Below are 24067 nucleotides of genomic sequence, written 5' to 3' on the forward strand. Positions count from 1 at the left end.
AAATATATATATATATATATATATATATATATATATATATTTTAAATTACAAGTATTTTACGAAAATATTTTTATGTTTTCACTTTTTAAAATAGATTCATATTATCTTGATAAAAGACTTCAAAATAAACTTATTGACCATAATATCCTGGAAAACATTTCTTAAAGTTTGCCGATAGCATTTTTTTTAAAAAAATGGTAAAATGGGTAGTTTGATGAAAATATGGGGGGTATGGGTATTAATTGTTGGGGTGAAGGGTAAAATTTTCCCCAACTGTATAGAAAGGCCCACTAGCAAACCCAACGGTATATCCTAATAGCACAAGCAATAAAGGACTAGCAGATGTGATAAACTTATCAGTGCAAACTGCAAATTTCAAACTATCTTACCCAAATTCAAGCTACAGGGCAATTAGATCTATCCAGGATATCTAGATAGCTTTATGATAATGGACCAAAAAGATATAAAAAACACCCTCTGATATATATCTTATCCAGTTTGGACTATTTTCATTTCTTGTTAAAAACAAAGCAGCATGTCTACTAGTATAAGAAGAATAATCAATTTTCAATACTAAGCAAATGCTATCTTGATTTCCAAAAAGATCCAATCATATGGCGATCATAATATTTTTTGTTAGACTTCATCAGCCCTACAAAGCACAACAATACAGCTACTTCAAGAAACTGAATGCTAATTACAGTGTTTTTACTTTATTATGCAGAAACTTAATTTTTCCTCACCCTAGAGGAAGAGTGGGACTTCTATAACATGATGGTTGATTTGTTTTAAAAAACAATACCACTTATCTCATGCAAACATTTGTAATGATCACTCAGGTCATCTAAGAAACAAATCTATAAGGCACATTCAGATGGAAATTCAAATATCTATACATGAATATAATCCGACACTTGCAACCAAATTCCATGTGTAATTGTGAAACAAAATAGTTATAAACGAAATAAGCAATCCTAAAACCAGTATCATGAAAAAAGCAGAAAAAGGAAAATGAAATTGCAATACTAAATCAAACCATCCAGCAGTGAGCAATTAAGAAAGCGTCTGACTTTAGATTTGGCGTATTTGACTGTTTGAGATATCTTGGTAGACTCATCCTTCAATTTCACCAATTTCTCTTTGCAAACAGTCTCTCTACCACATATGGCTTTCTCTCTTTCACATATTGCGCTGCGCATCTCCAACACTTCCTTCTTCTCTGCTTCACATTCTTCCAATGTATTCTCAGCCATTTCAATTAGCTTCCTATTGTTGTCTTTTTTATCTTTCAGTGTGTCAAACAACTCAAGAATCTTCCTTGCCTCAAGTATCTCAACTAGTCTCATGTGAAGCCACTCAACCTCCATTTCCATAGATTTTATTCCATTAACAAGACCAATCTTGCTTCTTAGGACATTTTCTTTGACTTTGGTAACATCCTTTTTATCCAACTCTGATATAATAACACAAATAATCTCCAACAACATTGAACGATATTTCACTGACACTTCCGTGCAATTCTTAGCAATATCTCCATGCTTGCTGATAATTTTTCTTAATATAGGCACGAATTCTGGCTTCACTTGGTATCCATTAATTGTGTCCTTAGGCTGGCTTTGTGTATCAGAATCAACCTCAACCTCATCACCATCTTCATCTGCTGCCATGGCAACCATTGAAATAGACTTCCTACCATACTTATTTGTTATTTCCTCAAACTTAGTTGAGGCTTGAATTTCTCCTACTAAAGGCTCATGTTCAAGAGGGAAACTTTTTGCTTCAAATGTAATATGTCCGTCCATTTGATTTGAATGATTGGACAATGACTTTCCAGCCTCACCTATTTCTTCCATCATCTCTTGTATGCTCATTGTTGAATTTTCAATATTTTCAGCCTCTTTATGTCCCATTTCTGGTTCCAATGTGAGAGAATGAGCAGCATGTACTAGGTTTCTTGAAGGGGATTCTACTAGAGAACCTTTTGGAACTTGATATGCCTGCCCCAAATCACATAATAGATGGAATTAAAATTAAAAATTCCACTTATACATAGTTGCTCTCTTCAATGGGAGAAAACTAAAACTCACAGATGCAATATGTGTGCATATGAAACGTATTTATTTCTTACAGAATTGACAGTGTTGGCTGAAACATCAAGTTGTTTGATGTCATCAGTGGCAGAAGAATGTACTCTTGAATTTGATATTTGAGGCTGTGAACATCTTGGCAAAGATGTTATTCCATTATCAATAAGCCTTGTAGCTGATCTCAAAGAGCGGGTGGAAGTTGGAATTATCTGCTTTCTGGCAGAGAGAGGGCGTTGCCAAGACTCTGACTGAACATATACACATAAGGCAACAAGTCGAAAGTAAGGATTAAACAACAAGACAAATAAATTAGAGAAACCCAAGAAACATGTCATTGTACAATATATCCACCTTGTATATTACTAACATTCACAAATCACAATAGAGAAAAAATTATATGGATATTGAGTACTAAGCATATACATTGAGTCTCCATCTATAGCATTACAAGTAGTTGCTGTTGGTAAGGTATGGAAGTCAGTCAAAGTCAAACTTATCCTGAATTGATAACCTTAGGAGATGAAAAGCAATAAAGAATACCGATGACGAGGTTTTGCATTGTTATAAACAACCAAAAGTGTTATTGTGAACGTAAACGTATGATAAGCAACAAAGAACTTTCCTTCACACTTTCTACTTGATATGAGTAGATCATGAAAATGACACAAAAAAGTAGTAAGAAAAGTTTTAAATAATATACCCACTTAAAACTCTGGTACATCAATGTATGACGAATGATTTCCACATAAAGAAAAATAGATGGGTAAAAATGAAAAGGAACTACTGATTTTGCTTCGAAATTTATATATATTTTTTTCAATCTCTCATTTCAATCAAAACGTCTTCGTTAAATAATTTTTACTTTTTATAAGGCAAAAATCATGATATCCACACAAATAATGGTGCAAGGTTAATCTCATTTCATATCATGCATACTAAGTCTAGAAGCTAAAACCTGGTTGTTAAGGTTGGTGGTTGAATCAGAATGGGAAATACTCTCAACCTCATCCAAGTGCTTCCTTTTTAGCTTTGGTCTCCCTCTCTTCTTAGGCGACATGGTTGTGTGCTTGAGTACAGAGAAATTGAGAGGTGGTCTCCCCCTCTTCTTTGGCGCTATGGCTGTGTTCTTGAGTACAGAAAAATGGAGAGATGGTCTCCCTCTTTTCTTTGGCGGCATGGATGTGTTCTTGAATACACAGAATTTGAGAGGTTTGTTTGTGTGTATTCTTGAGTATGAGTGTACAATCCTCACTGCAATGTCTACGGATGCACTTTTTGAGTATAAGACTATAGTAAATAATCTCGCTCTGTCACATTATTATTGTTTTTAATGTTGTTACAATAGTTGTTGAGGCCTGAGGGCATATGGGGTAATGGGACAAATTACAGTCTGTCTTATAATGAGAGTAGAAAAACCCTTACAGCAGGAGATGGCTATAAAGCTGCGGGGTTGTATAGCTAAATACCAAAGGGGAAAAAAAGGAGTAAAGAGACCAAAGGTTTCATCTGCAACATACCCAAAATGGGTAATTCTTTCACTGATAGAGTATATGAGGGGTAATTTCTCTGTTGTTTTTTTGGTATTATTTTTGTCATTCAGATTTATTTTACTTGTTTTCAAAATTTGAAAATTGTAGCTGCTGTTGTTCCTCTAAATTCTAATACTTCAGAAAAAAAGTTATGTTTTTATTTTGCAAATTAGATTTTGAATCTGTAGTTATATTTTTAAATAGTTAAGATGTTTTATTGTATCGACCTCTCTTAGGTTCTCTTCAAATTAAACTCTTTTGTTTTCAAAAAAATTCACTCTCCTATACTCACTAACAAAATTACATCCATACATTTTATGTCACACTTTTGCCTATTCCAATAATTTATTATATGATTCAATTAAAATTTTATATCTAATATTTGTAATTTGAAAGATAGGATTATGTTTGAATGACCTATAAGTGTTAAGAAAAAAACTTTTGAGCCGGAGCCCGGAGTTATGAAATATTTACCTTCTCTTTCTCAAGCTCTCTGCTGATACATCAACGTAGAAATTGAGGGAAGATAGTTGTTTCAATAGTTAAACATGACAAAAAATAATATTAAGCTAAACTCTTTAACGTACCATTTACCAATATGTCAATTCCATGCTATTAAGTTTTCAAATCGTATTATTTATGATTCCATTATGTGATTCCTAATTTAATCAATTACAAGACTACTACTATTTCTGGAGAATTTCAGGGAAGAAAACATTATCATTTTCAAGAGTGATAATGACCGAAAGCTTAGCACACGTAGTCAATAATTAGTGAAGAAGCATTCAAAAGACAATCTGCAAGCAACATACCATTGCTGGTGGCAGAGAAGAAGGAGAAGGCAATGTGAGTTCTGAAATCTCACAAATGTGACCTTCAACATTTTCTCAAAATCAATTTTATCATCTTTACAAAAAATTTGTCTAATTTCTTAGGAATAGGAGGAATCTTCCACACAAATGGCAAAAAGTAAGTGGAAATTTCTCGATTTATAAGGCATTAATACCTTTGTCATATCCAATCGCATGCATTTGGGTTTGGGGTCTTGGAGTTATCCCTAGGCGACCAGTTCGTTAGTCTCACATCGGTATCGTAAGAGTAACATCGACCCCATCAGGAAGGGAAGGGATAATACAGTCAATTTGTACAATATTTAATTTGTGGTGGGGGTTCTCTTAAGAATAAATAAGACGAATAGAATCTATTAAGGATACTGTCCACAAGCATCCTTACTTATTAGCATTAAATGCTCCTTAAGAAACAAACAAATAATAATTAATTAATTTACAGATTTGATATCTACTATATAAAGGAAACAATTTGAAATCAGGAAGGGAAGGGATAATACAATCAATTTGTACAATATTTAGTTTGTGGTGGGGGGTTCTCTTAAGAATAAATAAGACGAATAGAATATAATTCATGCAATACACAGATAACTTCTTGCAAGAAAGAAACGAATGATGATAAATAGAGCAGATCTAAGAAGTTCTTTTGAATCTAACCACTCATCACCTAGTGACCAAATCCAGATTCAACATCCAAAAGATGAGTGGCTTCCTCTAACTGAATCTAGAAATGGTAATACATATTTTGCAGCTTTTCATCTTCTTAATTCCAACATTGCATTTCAAGCTCTCATGCTTCCTATTGCTTTTGCCACTCTTGGTTGGTACGTGTATTACTCAACATTATTATAATTATTATTGTAAATCTCACACACACTTCTTCTATTTGACAACAATTTCTTTGGAGTTAGAGATTTCCTGCATTTCGAATACAAATTTTAACATTGACGAATAGAGACTTTGGTCTTCAATATCTACTCACGGGTTACATTTTGCCTTATAATTTCATCAATGATTTCAGGGCATGGGCAGTGTGTGTTTGTCAATAGCATTCATTTGGCAATTCTATACCATATTTCTCCTAATTGAATATTTCTGGAATTCGCCACAGTAGATACCTCTTCCTAGCAATGTCTGCTTTTGGTAAGCCCAATTTCCTTATTATTTCTTACTAATATGGAACTATCATAAGAGCAAAAATAATTCACTATTATAAAAAAAATGTTATTATCCATAATATGATATTTATTTAATTCAAAAATATTTAATATATATAGTTGAATATTTAACTAAAAAATAAACAAATTTAAATTTTATTAATACAAATACTATAAAATTTATTACAATTACAAATCTAATCCTATTTTTTTTGTTTTTTTACTCTTTATCACAATGCCAAACAATAGTTGAAACCAAGTCATGATATGGTACTACAAAATAACAACCATCCTTTTCATAATTAGTTTGAAGTCATTTTCTTATATACCCACTTGAAAAACACTGTAAAGTTTATTGTCTTTATAAATAGTATATTTTAATTTTTATAAAATTATTATACAAACAGTTTTAATTTTTGTTGAAGCATAAATATATACTTTTTGAATGATTATTTTATATACATATTTCTTCTGTCGGTATTTTAATAACTTTTATTTTAATATATAATTTTTTTTAAGTTAATATTTAATTTATCACAAACTAAAAAATTCTAAATTTATGAAGTGAACTACTCTGAAATTGTTTTAAGAGAAATAGACAAGAGAGATAGAATAGAGAAAATTGAAAAGAATATTACTACTATATATGTCACTGTATATATATGACAATTGACGAGAATATTAGCACTAATTCCAAAGTGACAAAAGAGAGGCTAATACAATATACAAATTAATGGTTGCATATTAATTTTTAGGTTCAACATTAGGGAAAATAGCAGCATTATTTCCGGTAATGTACCTATCAGGAGGTTCATGCGTAACGTTTATAATTACCGGTGGTGGGACCATGAAGATGTTATTCAAGATTCTTTGTGAAAATGATAATGGGGAGATGTGTGGGGCACACGCGCCAAGCGGGGTGGTGCGGTTCTTAGTATTTACATGTTTGGCCATTCTCATTGCTCAACTTCCTAACCTCAACTCAATGGCAGCTGTTTCTTTGGTGGGTGCTGGAACTGCAATTAGTTACTGCACACTCTTTTGGTCACTTTCTCTTAAGGGTAGACCAATCGGAGTGTCTTACACTACATTGGTGTCACAACAAGAATCAACCGTCGTGAAGATCAGTGATGTTATCAATGCTATTGGGATTATTGTGCTTTCCTTCAGAGGTCACAATGTTGTGCTAGAAATACAGGCAAGTAATTAATAATATTATTATATAATATTCAATTGTATATGCTTCATCATATCCAAATTCAACTACATTTTATATATAATATTATTACTATGATTAAAAATTGCAATATGATATTCTTTTATATTAAAACTCTATTTTGGATTTTTGTTTTGCAGGGTACACTACCTTCCAATTTAAAGGAAACATCAAAAGAATTGATGCGTAGAGGAGCGACTATTTCATATATACTCATTGCGATGTGTGTTTTTCCCCTTGCAATTGTCGGATTTTTGACATATAGAAATCAGGCAAGCACACGTGCTACCAAAAAAAATATTTATTTCAAACAATATTATTATATTTATATTAATGAATGTACATTTTTTTTTTATAAATAAGTGTGAAGCTTAATCTCTGCCACTATCATTAAAAAAACAAATATAAATATTATTTTTGTAAGTGTTCTAATAGAGCATCATCATGAATGAAACATAGGATATTTCCTAACTTAAAACTAAAACACCACCACCTCCTCACTCTGAATTTCATTAAAAAAACCCAAAAAATGTATATAATTAAATAAAATAATAATTTGTTTTTAAAGAGAGCCTTGCCCAACCTTTCTTTTCTTCTTCTTTCTGACAGCTAGCCTTGCTTAACATTTCTATAAGAATAAGAAAGTTATAAGCTACTAAAATAAAAATAAATAAATAAAAGTAAAATGATATAAAGCTTGTAATGGAACCGGGGAAGCAACGATAATAGCAATCGCATGTTCCATAATCTTCTTATTATAACTCACATACACTCCATACATGGCCACGCTTTCGCTCACTCTCAATTGCTGGAGTTGCTCGAGTACCTATGCTCACACCTCATATTGTGCTACCTTCATCACTCCCCCTCACAGTTACACTCTTAACTTAATCTCTCTCACTTATTTATTCCATTTTTCTCTTTCATCACATTTTATTGATTTATTTCCATTTACCCTAATATCAAATACCACAAATGAATACAAACCCCAATCATTCTGTCTTAGGTGAACTTGAATTTAACTAACAGAATCTAATTATATTTGAAAAGATAGCACTCCTGATTAACTAATTATGTAGCTTCTTAAGTACTTCATGTGTGGCTTTTATTTTATCTTCACTCTGCTAAAGGGTTCGAATGTGAGATTTTCATTGAATTTTATATCTTTGAAGTTGTATCAGCTTCTTATAATTTACATACTATTTTGTTTTTTCATAGCGAATAGATATAAAACATGTTCTTCTGCTAAGAAGTCGTTGAAGAAATCCAAAAGAGAAGGACCAGAAGCATTTGTAGATATCTCAGATGACAAATTTGTTCAAAATGATAAGTTATTGGACACTTCTCTTAATCCACCTTCTCAGAATGTTAACCCTATTCCTGTTCCTTCCAGAAGTAATGTGCTTCAGGCTTGCATAATAACTTCGGGTCTTATAGCTGCTCTCGGGACAATGATTCGGCAGGTTATCTTCATTTTATGCATTGCTGAATCAGTTTCCCCCTTTTGTCGCATTTTTTCCGATTCTATTGTATTGGGCGGTAGAGAAAAAACCAGCACGAGAATAGTGTAGCAGAGATGAGAATGTTGCGCTGGATGTGTGGTAAGATTAGAAGAGATGGATTAAAAATGCCGAGATTAGAGAGATAGAGAGTTGAGGTAGTCTTGTCGTAGAAAAGATGGGGGAAATTTGACTTAGGTGGTTTGGACACGTGAATAGGAGACATGTAGATTCTGCAGTAAGGAGAGTACATCACACGAGGGGTAATCAAATTGCTAAAGGTAGAGGACGACTTAGAAAACTATAAGTGAAACTGGTAAGAAAGACCTAGAGATTAATGAGTTGGATAACAATATGATATATGACAGAACATTATGGTTTCGTTTGATCTATGTACCCGACCCTACTTATTGGGATAAGGTTTGGTTGTTGTTTTGTATTGTATTGTATCGTCTATTTTAACTATATAAACGCGCCTGCACAAGAAACCTATGTTTTGTTTAGCCATTATAGAAATTATTTCGGTCTGATTGGGTCTTTCTTCACCATATTAGTAAGGAGAAATTGAATTCAGGTTGGAAGTTATATTATTAAGAGTCAAGTTCTTAACTCTGGGAAAAGTTTGCCCTTCCATATGGGAAGGAGAGTTCTCAAATTAATGAACATGTCATGGAAGGTTGTTAGTTTAGCCATGGAAATTTGCACAGACAAGATATTATGTTCTTTTTTTTACTTCATCTAGTTTTCGAAATTGCAGGTGTCTCATGTTGCGTCGATAGAAGGATTGCCAATCTTGGACTGCTCTACAGAAGTATCATGTATTTCACTTTTATTTACTTCTTCCTGCTATTTTGTTTTTCAAAGTTCCGCTGATTCTCTATAATCCGAATTCATGAAAAGATAGTATGTCAAGAACTATATATGAACTCCTAATTGCATAAAATAAATGTTCTCCTCAAACATGTGCTATTAGCCTGTTACCATAAATCGGATCGGTACTGCCGTACTGGTGTTGGTGAAATACTGAAATGCACATGGCAATTTGGATTTTCAAGTGGTATCTTATTGAACATGAAGATTGACAATTTTGCAAATTTTCAACCATAAGGCTTGAAAACACAATGTTTCCTGTGTGTGTGGAATGTTTTTAATAACTGGAGCGAGGTTACACATGCTCCAATCTATTCATTGTTAGTTGTGTCTTTTTCTTGAACACTGACATGAAATCCAAACTAGCTCGTCTTTTGGTGGTGAAACTTTAAGGCTAATTTGAAATGATTTCTAATGGATCTAAGCATGATTTCTGTTGAGTGCCTACAGAAAATATAAATGAGCTTGTTTCTTGTGGTAAATGCTTGGCAAATGTGTTGAAAATATTTATTATGATGTGTGAAGAAGTATCTTAAGATTTTTTCTCTTATATGCAGTTGGTTTTGAAATGTGGCATCTTGAGTTGATTACAGGACTTGTAGTATTAATATCATCAAGTCGCTACTTGCTATTGAAGACTTGGCCAGATTTTGCCGAGTCCAGTGAAGCAGCCAATAGACAGGTACTAAAGGTTATGGATTCTCTACAATCAAAATGTCAGTCACTGCAGTCAGACAAAAAGCACAGTTGAATGAAGATTGGTCGACCCTCATTTTGAGCTAACAATTTAAATCCGATTTACTGAATTTGAAATATGAATAGTTTGATTTTCATCCAATAGTTCTGTGTTATTGAATGCATGGTTTTCTGACCGTAGACAGTCTAGGCTTGTAAGTGATTCCATAGCTCTAAAAACGTCTTTTAAGATTTTATAAGCTTGGTATTGTTATCAGCAGTCTGCCATTTAAAATTTCAATATTCTATAGTAGATGGTAGTAAGTTGATTAAATGTTAGTGGCTTAGTCCAACTAAACTACAAATAATTCCAGCCTATGATACTTTTTTACATCTCAGTTGCTTTTGTCATTTTTGTGTTTCTAAACTCTGGAAATATTTTGTTTTCCCAATCAGGTCCTTAGCTCACTCCAACCTTTGGATTATATTGCAGTTGCATTTTTGCCTGGAATTAGTGAGGTTAAAAGAGAGCTACTCATCTTAGCTTATTTTACCATTGTTTATTTTTCATTATTTGACTAAAACCCCATCTTACCATCTTGAATTCCAGGAACTCCTTTTCCGTGGTGCAATTCTGCCACTTTTTGGAATGAACTGGAAGAGTATTGCAGTAGCTTCTGTTATCTTTGGTGTTTTGCATCTCGGCAGTGGTCGAAAGTATTCCTTTGCCATCTGGTGCATATCTTTCTAAAATTTTCTCCTTGCCTCCCTCTTCTGATTCTTTATCTCCAATTTCAGAAAATTAGATTGCTGATTTGAATTTCTTTTATTATATCCTCTCGGTGGCCTGTAGATCACATCCATTTTTCATTGTTTTCATGTTGTGTGGTTATTAGACATGATCTAATTAAGGGGATATAAGGTTTGTTTGGTGGCTGGGGTAGGAGAGTTAGTGTAGTGACAATAAGGTCGCGAGTTCGATCTCCACCCTCGTCAAAATACTAACAATACAAACATTAGCTGTAACAAAAAAGACCTGATCTAATTAAAATGAGATTGTTGTTTTTGTTTCAGGGCAACCTTTGTTGGTCTTGCTTATGGATATGCTACAGTTTTGTCCTCTAGCCTTGCAGTTCCCATGACTTCTCATGCAGTGAACAACATTATAGGAGGGCTTTTATGGCGGTACACATCAAAACATAAATGAAATGAGTCATTACCATCTTTGGTCTCTATAGATAGGTTATCTACATTATCCAACCTCCTACTTCTCCCCGTCCCGTCAGGGGGTATGGTGTTATGTATATATACAAGAACACAAGAATCATGATACAAAGATTCAAGTCCTACAGAGACCAATTCAAGAGATCTATCTGCAAATGCAGCAACCACTGGCAACAAATGATTTCTCCAGTTTTTAAGGAAAAATAAATCCAAGTCTGTATATTACATGTAGATTTCTGTTGTAATTAGGTTGAAAACTATTTATTTACCGTAAATAGGTAACTGCAATTTGTAAAAAAAAAAAAAAAAAAACTAGCTCACTTGGGCGGGTTAATGTTGTTACAAATTTGGATTTCTGAGTTTACCATTTTTGGGATACGGGTTCATTCCTTTGGGACTAAACATTTGTTTTCTGTTACCTTTGAAGGAATATTCCCCTAAAAATAAAAACGAAAAACAAAAACAGAAAAACCAAATCAGCCCCGTGTGTTGGACGAGTGGGCCACGCAGGAATGTGTAAGACCCAACAACTAGCTTGCATTGATTTGCGCATCGTTTTCTATTCCTTACCCCCTCTTATAAAACGTTTCATTTCCAATCTGTTTTTTAATTCAATTCATTTCAATCTCTTCTTCTTCTGCCTTCTTATTTTTTTCTTTCTCTTCTTTGTTGTTTATTCCTTCCCCCCCTCAGAAATTTGGGTAACCACCAACCATCACAAAGCTTCAATCTCTATGGCTTCGGTAAGATCCTCACATCCAAATCAATTATTTTAATTTTTAAACCAACACGAATTTTATTTTATTTATCAATTTTCACCGTTTTTACTATTAACAAAAAACATAAATGAATAATCTTTCGTTTATGATGTACAAAAGGGTATCTTGATCTTCATTTATATTTTATTGGGGTGAAAAATAATCAATGTGTTGAGGCATACATACTCATATTTTTATTTGCATATGCAGTATGAACAACAAGGAAGGCCTTTACCCAAGTTCGGGGAATGGGATGTGAATGATCCTGCTTCAGCTGAAGGATTCACTGTTATATTCAACAAGGCCAGAGATGAGAAAAAAACTGGTGGAGGAGGATCGGGCCGAATTACGTCCCAGCGAAGATCTAATTCGCGCAAGGATGATGATAAATCTTCCAAGGTAACATATCAATTCAATTGGTCACATTAATTTATTATCTCTACAATAACAACCACAATTTGTTATGTAGATGAATATCTAATAGTATAATTATATATTTTTGATGCAGAGAAAGTGGTTTTGCTTTAAACCGTAGAAGACAGAAAAGGATGTGTGTTCTGCTGCTTAAAAGATATATTGTGTGGTGATTCCTTTCAGTTTTCTTCTGAGTTGTTCTGAGGCCTCCTCTATTGCCAAACCACGGATTAGACATGAAAAACAAAACAAATAATCGTTGTAGTTTCTAGTTTTTTTTTTGTTTTGTTTACTTTTGTTTTTTCTTTGCCACCTAATACATATCATGGATCTATCTAGCTACTTGTAATATCTTCCAGCCAAAAGTAATAATATATATGTAAATAGGTGAAACAATAACTTCGCTCTGCAAATACAGAAATCAGATATGTTGATTCTTAATACATTCTTCGTGTTTATGTGCTAATATTTTTGTCTATTCACATTTTTAGCTTTTGCCGTCTTTATGGAGGTATCTTTTATTTAAATTTGAGGATTTTAAGTGGGATATAGTATGGTTGAATGAAGACAAAATGTGAACAGAAGGCAGCAGCATATTGCTGACCATGACTGATAATGGTGTGCATTGAGTGCTGCATAATTTATACACTATATATAATATAACAGGGTTAGAATTGGTTGACTCCATAGTGTCAAATTTTATATTATAATAGCTCTGATAATTGTTAATTGTATATCAACCAATATAATTTAAATAATTTAATATTAATCTATATCTCTAGTATAGAAATTTTAGACTTACTCTATTAAGGATACTGTCCACAAGCTTCCTTACTTATTAGCATTAAATGCTCCTTAAGAAACAAACAAATAATAATTAATTAATTTACAGATTTGATATCTACTATATAAAGGAAACAATTTGAAATCAGGAAGGGAAGGGATAATACAATCAATTTGTACAATATTTAGTTTGTGGTGGGGGGTTCTCTTAAGAATAAATAAGACGAATAGAATCTAATTCATGCAATACACAGACAACTTCTTGCAAGAAAGAAACGAATGATGATAAATAGAGCGGATCTAAGAAGTTCTTTTGAATCTAACCACTCATCACCTAGTGACCAAATCCAGATTCAACATCCAAAAGATGAGTGGCTTCCTCTAACTGAATCTAGAAATGGTAATACATATTTTGCAGCTTTTCATCTTCTTAATTCCAACATTGCATTTCAAGCTCTCATGCTTCCTGTTGCCTTTGCCACTCTTGGTTGGTACGTGTATTATTCAACATTATTATAATTATTATTGTAAATCTCACACACACTTCTTCTATTTGACAACAATTTCTTTGGAGTTAGAGCTTTCCTGTATTTTGGATACAAATTTTAACATCGACGAATAGAGACTTTGGTCTTCAATATCTACTCACGGGTTACATTTTGCCTTATAATTTCATCAATGATTTCAGGGCATGGGGCAGTGTGTGTTTGTCAATAGCATTCATTTGACAATTCTATACCATATTTCTCCTAATTGAACTTCGTGAATCTGTCTCTGGAATTCGCCACAGTAGATACCTCTTCCCAGCAATGTCTGCTTTTGGTAAGCCCAATTTCCTTATTATTTCTTACTAATATGGAACTATCATAAGAGCAAAAATAATTCACTATTATAAAAAAAATGTTATTATCCATAATATGAATATGTCTCAACTACATTAGGTTCTCATTGTACATATATTTAATGGTTTGTTGGGTATCACTATCCGTCATGGAATGAAAATTTGAAAATTACTATAGATGTAAAGCCAAAAAATAAAGAACAATCAGGACTACACATCAAAATAAAAGAAAAAAATGAATTAAAGCCAAATTTTGTACTCTTTTATAAAATATTAGTGAAAATAAATTAAAAATAGTTTTTCTATCCAAAAATTAGATAAAATGTATAATTTTATTTATGCATTTTTGTTTTTATTTTGAAAATCACCTATTAGCAATTCATAAATAGTTTAATTTTCATGCACAAATAGTATAAATAAAATTTACAGATATAAAAGAGTAGAAAGTTAGCAGTTTAGTTCACATGTTGAGAATCACAAAGCGCAATATGGAGCATAAGAATTGTGATTTCCAACTAGCAGTGTTCATCATCTTCCCATGCCTCGGTTTAATCCTAACCTTCAACTACTTCATCTCATTCATCACATGGATCTTCAAGATGTGCCTCCGATCTGAAAAGCACCTCATCAAATCCTACGGTTCATGGGCTATAATCACCGGAGCAACCGATGGCATCGGAAAAGCCTTCGCTTACCAACTAGCACACAGAAATCTCAACCTAATTATCGTCAGTAGAAATTCAAAGAAACTCGAAACAGTTGAAAACGAAATCAAAACAAAATACCCTCACGTTCAGATTAAAACCATCACTGTGGATTTTTCCGGCGACATTACGGTGGGTCTCCGGGAAATAGAAGTTTTGGGACGTGATTTGGATGTTGGAATTTTGATTAACAATGTGGGAATTACTTATCCTAAGGCTATGTTCTTTCATGAAGTGAAGGAGGAAATGTGGATGAAGATTGTTAGTGTGAACATTGAAAGTATGATGAGAGTAACGAAAGGTGTTTTGTGTGGGATGATGGAAAGGAAGAAGGGTATGATTGTAAATGTTGGGTCTGGTGCAGGGGTACTAGTGCCTTCACATCCTCTGTTTACAATCTATGCTGCAACTAAAGCGTAAGCTTTCTTTCTTTCACTGCAATTAGTTACTGCACACTCTTTTGGTCACTTTCTCTTAAGGGTAGACCAATGGGAGTGTCTTACACTACATTGGTGTCACAACAAGAATCAACCCTCGTGAAGATCAGTGATGTTATCAATGCTATTGGGATTATTGTGCTTTCCTTCAGAGGTCACAATGTTGTGCTAGAAATACAGGCAAGTAATTAATAATATTATTATATAATATTCAATTGTATATGCTTCATCATATCCAAATTCAACTACATTTTATATATAATATTACTACTATGATTAAAAATTGCAATATGATATTCTCATATATTAAAACTCTATTTTGGATTTTTGTTTCGCATGGGACACCACCTTCCAATTTAAAGGAAACATCAAAAGAATTGATGCGTAGAGGAGTGACCATTTCATATATACTCATTGCGATGTGTGTTTTTCCCCTCGCAATTGTCGGATTTTTGGCATATGGAAATCAGGCAAGCACACGTGCTAACAAAAAAATATTTATTTCAAACAATATTATTATATTTATATTAATGAATGTACATTTTTTTTTTTATAAATAAATAACATTTCAGTTTGCGTATGAATGTTTCTTTCAGATACATGGTCGAGGATTGTTAACTGGGTTTCGACAATTTCACAAAAATCAATTATCAAAATTCTCAATGGGTGCAATATATGTTCTAGTGATAGTACATTGTTTGTGTAGCTTCCAAGTGTATGCCATGCTCGTTTTTGACAACCTAGAATTAAGATACACGAGCATAAAGAATAAGAAATGCCCACAATGGGTGAGAATATGCTTGCGATTATTCACCCAAATAGTTCTACGTAATGAAATTATATGTTATTTCATTTAAAATATGTTAAATTGTTATTTTTTTAGTTAAAAAATCACTAGGACTAAAACTGTCCAGTTTTAGAAGAGGTAGACCAATTCTAAGAATTGGTGAAAATAAATAGACAAAAACTATAATTAAATTTAAAAACTAACTAACAATTCATGTAATTAAAAATCAAATAATTAGAAGTTAAAATGAATAATTACATAAATATAAAAATTTAAAAATCGTAATAGTTTTACTAGCAATGTAAATTCATGGATATTATCATGCCTCCATTCCCAAGTTTTAATTTAAAAAAAAAACCACATTCACATCTGTTCAAATTGGATTTTCTTCGTCAAAATCAAAACATGGGTTCAAGTAGATATCACTTGTGCAAGTTTTGCTGCATGTTTAGTTAGAGAATGCCTTCAAAAGTTTGAGAGTTTATCGGCATTTCACAAGGAACATATCTATATCTATTAATTCTTCTATTAATTAATACTAGTATCATATCCATTAAAGGTGTTCTTAGATTGGATTGATTCGGCTTTGAAAGAAAAAACCATTTGATTCACTCTCTTCGATTTTGTTATTTAATCATTCAATCGGTTTGATTTTAAATTAAATTTGATCCAACAAACCACTAATTATATTTATACAGCACACCAGTAATTATGTTTTCACCAAATTGAAGACACAACACATTTCCAAGTGTTTAAACAGGCTGCAACTGGAGGAGTCAAAACAGAGTACTTAATCGGCATCAGATTTGTCTATTTGGTAGTAGGATTTTTTGAATTAGGCTAAAAAGTCTACATAGAATACGAACAACAAAATTAGTACACGACTTCGGCCCTATTTGGGCTTTCGAGTTGGCCCATATTTTTTCTTAGAATAAAAATAAAAATATTACTTGTTAGTAATTGTTAATTACAAAAGATGACAAAATATTATTAATTATTTTTGCATGCAATAATTAATATATGTTACAATTTAAATAAAAAATTTATTAATACAATCTATAAAGACTACTCGATAACCGTTGGTTAAACCAACTGATTTATTTTGATAGCTGTAGTTACAACCACTTAACTTTTTTCTTGTATTATTGATTGGGCTTTTGATAACCGTTAGTATACGATTCGGCCCTATTTGGGCTTTTGAGTCGGCCCACATTTTTTTTTATAATAAACATAAAAATATTATTTGTTGGTAATTGTAAATTACAAAATATTAATATATTTATTAATTATTTTTACATACAATAATTAATATATGTTATAATTTAAAATTAAAAAAAATTATTATTAATACAGTCTATACGGACTACTCAAAAGTCGTTGGTTAAACTGACTAACTCATTTTGATAGATGTAGCTACAACCACTTCACTAGTTTCTAGTATCATTTTTTTTTGCTGATTTTCCTTCAAAATTTATTTTGGTCCACTTCACATATTTATTTTCACTATTCAGACTTACAAAATTTATTTTGGTCCACGTATATGGAGAAGAAATTATAACTGAAGTGTACAAATGAACTCTATTGAAATTTCATACTTGAGAGTTTATACATGAATTCAGAGATCGAAAGATTTTGATATATTTATTTTATAAATAAATAAATTAATGGTTATTTTTATAAATTAAATAATTATTTATTAATTTTTATATTTTAAAAATATTATTTTATAAAAAATATTATTTTGATGATAATCATTATATTAATTATTTATATTTTATAGTAAAAATTATTAATTTTTATAAATTAATAATTATCTTTATGAATCAAAGATCATTTCACGGCAATTATTCAAAACTCCCAATTTAATAATTTTATTGGGGTGAAAAATTAATCAATGTTTTGAGGCATACATACTCATATTTTTATTTGCATATGCAGTATGAACAACAAGGAAGGCCTTTACCCAAGTTCGGGGAATGGGATGTGAATGATCCTGCTTCAGCTGAAGGATTCACTGTTATATTCAACAAGGCCAGAGATGAGAAAAAAACTGGTGGAGGAGGATCGGGCCGAATTACGTCCCAGCGAAGATCTAATTCGCGCAAGGATGATGATAAATCTTCCAAGGTAACATATCAATTCAATTGGTCACATTAATTTATTATCTCTACAATAACAACCACAATTTGTTATGTAGATGAATATCTAATAGTATAATTATATATTTTTGATGCAGAGAAAGTGGTTTTGCTTTAAACCGTAGAAGACAGAAAAGGATGTGTGTTCTGCTGCTTAAAAGATATATTGTGTGGTGATTCCTTTCAGTTTTCTTCTGAGTTGTTCTGAGGCCTCCTCTATTGCCAAACCACGGATTAGACATGAAAAACAAAACAAATAATCGTTGTAGTTTCTAGTTTTTTTTTTGTTTTGTTTACTTTTGTTTTTTCTTTGCCACCTAATACATATCATGGATCTATCTAGCTACTTGTAATATCTTCCAGCCAAAAGTAATAATATATATGTAAATAGGTGAAACAATAACTTCGCTCTGCAAATACAGAAATCAGATATGTTGATTCTTAATACATTCTTCGTGTTTATGTGCTAATATTTTTGTCTATTCACATTTTTAGCTTTTGCCGTCTTTATGGGGGTATCTTTTATTTAAATTTGAGGATTTTAAGTGGGATATAGTATGGTTGAATGAAGACAAAATGTGAACAGCAGGCAGCAGCATATTGCTGACCATGACTGATAATGGTGTGCATTGAGTGCTGCATAATTTATACACTATATATAATATAACAGGGTTAGAATTGGTTGACACCATAGTGTCAAATTTTATATTATAATAGCTCTGATAATTGTTAATTGTATATCAACCAATATAATTTAAATAATTTAATATTAATCTATATCTCTAGTATAGAAATTTTAGACTTACTCTATTAAGGATACTGTCCACAAGCTTCCTTACTTATTAGCATTAAATGCTCCTTAAGAAACAAACAAATAATAATTAATTAATTCACAGATTTGATCAATTTGAAATCAGGAAGGGAAGGGATAATACAGTCAATTTGTACAATATTTAGTTTGTGGTGGGGGGTTCTCTTAAGAATAAATAAGACGAATAGAATCTATTAAGGATACTGTCCACAAACTTCCTTACTTATTAGCATTAAATGCTCCTTAAGAAACAAACAAATAATAATTAATTAATTTACAGATTTGATATCTACTATATAAAGGAAACAATTTGAAATCAGGAAGGGAAGGGATAATACAATCAATTTGTACAATATTTAGTTTGTGGTGGGGGGTTCTCTTAAGAATAAATAAGACGAATAGAATCTAATTCATGCAATACACAGACAACTTCTTGCAAGAAAGAAACGAATGATGATAAATAGAGCGGATCTAAGAAGTTCTTTTGAATCTAACCACTCATCACCTAGTGACCAAATCCAGATTCAACATCCAAAAGATGAGTGGCTTCCTCTAACTGAATCTAGAAATGGTAATACATATTTTGCAGCTTTTCATCTTCTTAATTCCAACATTGCATTTCAAGCTCTCATGCTTCCTGTTGCCTTTGCCACTCTTGGTTGGTACGTGTATTACTCAACATTATTATAATTATTATTGTAAATCTCACACACACTTCTTCTATTTGACAACAATTTCTTTGGAGTTAGAGATTTCCTGCATTTCGGATACAAATTTTAACATCGACGAATAGAGACTTTGGTCTTCAATATCTACTCACGGGTTACATTTTGCCTTATAATTTCATCAATGATTTCAGGGCATGGGGCAGTGTGTGTTTGTCAATAGCATTCATTTGGCAATTCTATACCATATTTCTCCTAATTGAACTTCGTGAATCTGTCTCTGGAATTCGCCACAGTAGATACCTCTTCCTAAATAGATTTTCCCAAGATTTTCCCAACGCTCTCTAATTTGATCCATGGTCTGATAGTTTCAATCATTCATTTAGCATCTTAGGACAAATCCCTTCATTACCTGCTCCACTGTGTACCTCACTATATTTAGCGCTTCTGATATTTAATATGTCTCAACTACATTAGGTTCTCATTGTACATATATTTAATGGTTTGTTGGGTATCACTATCCGTCATGGAATGAAAATTTGAAAATTACTATAGATGTAAAGCCAAAAAATAAAGAACAATCAGGACTACACATCAAAATATAAGAAAAAAATGAATTAAAGCCAAATTTTGTACTCTTTTATAAAATATTAGTGAAAATAAATTAAAAATAGTTTTTCTATCCAAAAATTAGATAAAATGTATAATTTTATTTATGCATTTTTGTTTTTATTTTGAAAATCACCTATTAGCAATTCATAAATAGTTTAATTTTCATGCACAAATAGTATAAATAAAATTTACAGATATAAAAGAGTAGAAAGTTAGCAGTTTAGTTCACATGTTGAGAATCACAAAGCGCAATATGGAGCATAAGAATTGTGATTTCCAACTAGCAGTGTTCATCATCTTCCCATGCCTCGGTTTAATCCTAACCTTCAACTACTTCATCTCATTCATCACATGGATCTTCAAGATGTGCCTCCGATCTGAAAAGCACCTCATCAAATCCTACGGTTCATGGGCTATAATCACCGGAGCAACCGATGGCATCGGAAAAGCCTTCGCTTACCAACTAGCACACAGAAATCTCAACCTAATTATCGTCAGTAGAAATTCAAAGAAACTCGAAACAGTTGAAAACGAAATCAAAACAAAATACCCTCACGTTCAGATTAAAACCATCACTGTGGATTTTTCCGGCGACATTACGGTGGGTCTCCGGGAAATAGAAGTTTTGGGACGTGATTTGGATGTTGGAATTTTGATTAACAATGTGGGAATTACTTATCCTAAGGCTATGTTCTTTCATGAAGTGAAGGAGGAAATGTGGATGAAGATTGTTAGTGTGAACATTGAAAGTATGATGAGAGTAACGAAAGGTGTTTTGTGTGGGATGATGGAAAGGAAGAAGGGTATGATTGTAAATGTTGGGTCTGGTGCAGGGGTACTAGTGCCTTCACATCCTCTGTTTACAATCTATGCTGCAACTAAAGCGTAAGCTTTCTTTCTTTCATCAATTCTAGTACTGTAATTGAATTCAATCCTAGCACTATTATTGTCGACTCCTGTATTTTCAATCATTTTAGACTTAATGGCACTTACCATCCCAACTATTGTGAATATACACCTGGTTTTTTTTTTTTTTTTTATGCATCAAATTTTGATGGCCTCTTAAATTCTAAGGGGGGATAAAGTATAGTTCTGAAATAGAACCGTTTGAAAATTGAACCGAACTGATTTTCAGTTTGAAAAAATGAATCGAACTAGTTTATAGTTCAAAAACCGAACCGAACCGGTTTTACAAAATGGTGAACTGGTTTTTTATTTTGAATCGAACCGAACCGGTTTAATTTAGTTTTTTTGTTCATATCGGCCAAATTTTACATAATTACCCCTAATTACTTATAAAAAAACAAATTTGGTTTAAGTTTTTTGAAATAAAAATCAGTTCGGTTCAGTTTTTTAAATTGAAAACCAGTTCGGTTTAGTTCTTGTTTTAAAAAATCAGTTCGAAAACAGTTCGGTTCTCAATTTTTATAAATCAATTCAGTTCAAATCCAGTTCAGTTCAGCAGTTTGATTCAGTTTTTGATTTTTTTGAACACCCTATTAAATTCTACACAATTTAGTGCCGACAAAATTAGAAATGAGCTAAACTTGGGTGTGAGTGTGAAAGTTGGCAAAAAGCCAAAAACAGCAATGGCGAAAATCATACAATTGGAATACTCGATGGTTTATGAGAAAAATATACTCCCTCTATGTCAACTGAGAGATCCATTTCTAAAAATATTTTATAAGAAAATGTAGAGAATTACAAGTATATTATATTTAATTAAGAATTTAACTTAAGTAGTATATGTGGACAAACTTCAAACATGCAGTTTTGTGGATCGATTTTCAAGATCTTTATACGTGGAGTACAAACAATATGGGATCGACGTACAATGCCAGGTACATATATATAAATTTTTTTTTACTAAAAATATATATAAACGTTTTAGCTTTAAATTTAATAATTATGCATATACATTACAAAAAAAAATTACATGGTGATTTAATCATATACGACCATGCAGTAGTTATATAGTGAGATGTTCTACAAAATAATATAACAAAAGAGAAATTATGTATTAGAGGAGGCCTATGCCTATTTTTTGTACACTGCCATTTTATTATTAAACGATTTTTTACAGTATAATAATATTTAAAAAGCAAATTAAGTCGAGTTGTTATATAATTTCCATTTTATTGTGTGATTGGATCAAACTTTTTTCAAGCTAATTCATTTTACAAATTTTAAATGGTATTTTAATGATTGATAACATTGATATGGAACGAAGCTCCCACTTTATGTTGCGACGAACATGGTATCAAAAGTAGCATATATTAGGAGAGAATCTTTATTCATACCAACACCTGAAGATTATGCAAGAGCTGCTATTCGTCAAATTGGGTATGGACCAAAGTGCACACCTTATTGGGCTCACTCAGTTCAATGGGCCTTTGCACGCTTAATCCCCGACCCACTTCTTGATTATTGGCGCCTGTCCATTGGTATGCGACGCAGGAATCACAAGCACTAGAGTTTGAATTTTACTTGTAACAATTGTTGGTATAAATAAGGTCATGTTATAATGTGATATATCTTTGTAAATGTAGCCAATTTGGTTGGTGTTCGGGAGGTTGGTAACTCTGAAATTTGAGTACAAAACACACACTTTTCCAATGTTATTTATTTATTTATAAGCTAAATGTTATTTCTTTAACTGCAATGATATATATAATGTTATGCAACACTTTAGTTTAGTTGTTTATAATAGAGTGAAATAGTTACGCATTTACGGTATAAATTAAATTTATACGGTTAACCAACATAAATCAATTATCAATCTATCTATGTATATATTGTATCTGTTTTTTTTTTTTTAATATAAAAACTACCTCATACTCCATTATTATTGTGTTATATTTTTTCGTTTTTTTAATATGAATATGACATGAAGGACTTTACTTTATGCCCCTCTCTATATTTTCTTATGGCAATATTTTTTTAAGTGTATGAAGAGCTTAAGCAAGTTGTAGTGTTTTGTTTGTCTCTAATATATGGTTTTAGGGGGAAATAGACTTTATAACTAATCTAGAGTTCTATTGTGTGGACGAGGAAAATTTAATAAGGATTGTTTCAGCTTGAGTTTTAACTTTGTGTGTGTAATCAAATTATATAATTTTAAAAATGTTTTATGAATAATATAATAAAATGATTTAATGATAAAGTTAATATAGATAAATTGATCTCTAATATGGTAAGCCTCGGTCAAATTAGTCGTTGGATTTTGTAAAATAACAAATAAATAATTAAAATTATAAAATATTAATCAAATAATATATATTTAAATTTTAACCGTTATAAACTATGATGTGGCATGTTAATTAAATATGTGACTCATATGCGTTATCTCGTATCAATGTCATTACAACATCAACTAATTTTTCTTTGAAATTTAAATATTTGATGGACTATAAAAAATTAGTGTCCGCAAAATTACAATTACTCAAAAATTTGCTTTGAGATGACAAAATTTCATTGAAATTTTTATCTACACGAACATGACATTACACGAATATGACATTGATGTTATGGATCAATGTTCATAAGTCATATGAGTGCCACATCAAAATATTTAACTACAAAAATTAACTGAAATGCCATTTTAATTGATATTTTAAAATTTCAAATATTTATTTGTTGATTTGCAAAATTGAAAGATTAATAGTAAGATAAGTATAAATACTCGTATCAAACTTAATCAAACTAAATCACGTGAACATGAACATTGTATATCAATCAAATTCGTTTAGCTATAACTTTCTTTTTCTAGTCTAAGCACTTCTTTTGCTTGTACTTACAATTGAGATGTTCATTAATCTTAAGGATCTCTATTTGTATTTAGAGGCAAAATCTAAATTTTAATTGTCGTAATGTGGATAATAATCCTAATTTTTGGTTTGTTCTTTACATGAAAATAAATACCTTAAGAAATGCAAAGAATAATTAAATAACTAATTTGACTTCTTTTTCTGTCTATATAATTAGTTTGACCTTAACAACCCCTTTTAAATA

The 24067-nt window shown here is 31.6% G+C and overlaps 5 protein-coding genes, 1 long non-coding RNA gene and 2 pseudogenes across 6 annotated transcripts; 7 read left to right on the top strand and 1 right to left on the bottom strand.

Annotated features, from left to right (window-relative positions):
• Nucleotides 1–846: 846 nt before the first annotated feature.
• On the bottom strand, nucleotides 847–3265 carry LOC101508151 (uncharacterized). Its single transcript, XM_004504099.4, has 3 exons — nucleotides 3044–3265; nucleotides 2130–2336; nucleotides 847–1998 (listed from the first exon to the last, which is right to left on the bottom strand). Exons 1-3 carry the CDS (start codon nucleotides 3263–3265, stop codon nucleotides 1027–1029), a joined length of 1401 nt encoding a protein of 466 aa, XP_004504156.1. The 3' UTR covers nucleotides 847–1026.
• Nucleotides 3266–3537: 272 nt separating this feature from the next.
• On the top strand, nucleotides 3538–7028 carry LOC101491783 (lysine histidine transporter-like 8; annotated as a pseudogene).
• A 455-nt stretch (nucleotides 7029–7483) lies between these two features.
• LOC101508780 (uncharacterized) lies at nucleotides 7484–11508 on the top strand. Its single transcript, XM_012716818.3, has 7 exons — nucleotides 7484–7711; nucleotides 8057–8301; nucleotides 9095–9155; nucleotides 9765–9889; nucleotides 10339–10401; nucleotides 10493–10617; nucleotides 10957–11508. Exons 1-7 carry the CDS (start codon nucleotides 7618–7620, stop codon nucleotides 11087–11089), a joined length of 846 nt encoding a protein of 281 aa, XP_012572272.1. The 5' UTR covers nucleotides 7484–7617; the 3' UTR covers nucleotides 11090–11508.
• LOC101508473 (uncharacterized) lies at nucleotides 11483–12744 on the top strand. The gene is made up of 4 exons (XM_012716819.3): nucleotides 11483–11622; nucleotides 11800–11849; nucleotides 12075–12263; nucleotides 12373–12744. Exons 2-4 carry the CDS (start codon nucleotides 11841–11843, stop codon nucleotides 12397–12399), a joined length of 225 nt encoding a protein of 74 aa, XP_012572273.1. The 5' UTR covers nucleotides 11483–11622; nucleotides 11800–11840; the 3' UTR covers nucleotides 12400–12744.
• Nucleotides 12745–13299: 555 nt separating this feature from the next.
• Nucleotides 13300–15779, top strand: LOC113787208 (lysine histidine transporter-like 8; annotated as a pseudogene).
• Nucleotides 14216–15034, top strand: LOC105852257 (very-long-chain 3-oxoacyl-CoA reductase 1-like). Its single transcript, XM_012716811.3, has one exon. The coding sequence runs from the start codon at nucleotides 14367–14369 to the stop codon at nucleotides 15024–15026; it is 660 nt and encodes a 219-aa protein (XP_012572265.1). The 5' UTR covers nucleotides 14216–14366; the 3' UTR covers nucleotides 15027–15034.
• Nucleotides 15780–17686: 1907 nt separating the features above from the next.
• On the top strand, nucleotides 17687–18438 carry LOC101509098 (uncharacterized). Its single transcript, XR_001144086.3, has 2 exons — nucleotides 17687–17957; nucleotides 18067–18438. It is a non-coding gene; the product is annotated as an uncharacterized lncRNA (long non-coding RNA).
• Nucleotides 18439–20214: 1776 nt separating this feature from the next.
• Nucleotides 20215–22752, top strand: LOC101509422 (very-long-chain 3-oxoacyl-CoA reductase-like protein At1g24470). The gene is made up of 3 exons (XM_004504103.4): nucleotides 20215–20941; nucleotides 21828–21897; nucleotides 22287–22752. The coding sequence occupies exons 1-3, from the start codon at nucleotides 20286–20288 to the stop codon at nucleotides 22527–22529; spliced, it is 969 nt and encodes a 322-aa protein (XP_004504160.1). The 5' UTR covers nucleotides 20215–20285; the 3' UTR covers nucleotides 22530–22752.
• The last annotated feature ends 1315 nt before the right edge of the window (nucleotides 22753–24067 follow it).

This window comes from Cicer arietinum, chromosome 6 (genome assembly GCF_000331145.2).
Source record: "Cicer arietinum cultivar CDC Frontier isolate Library 1 chromosome 6, Cicar.CDCFrontier_v2.0, whole genome shotgun sequence".
NCBI lineage: Eukaryota > Viridiplantae > Streptophyta > Magnoliopsida > Fabales > Fabaceae > Cicer > Cicer arietinum.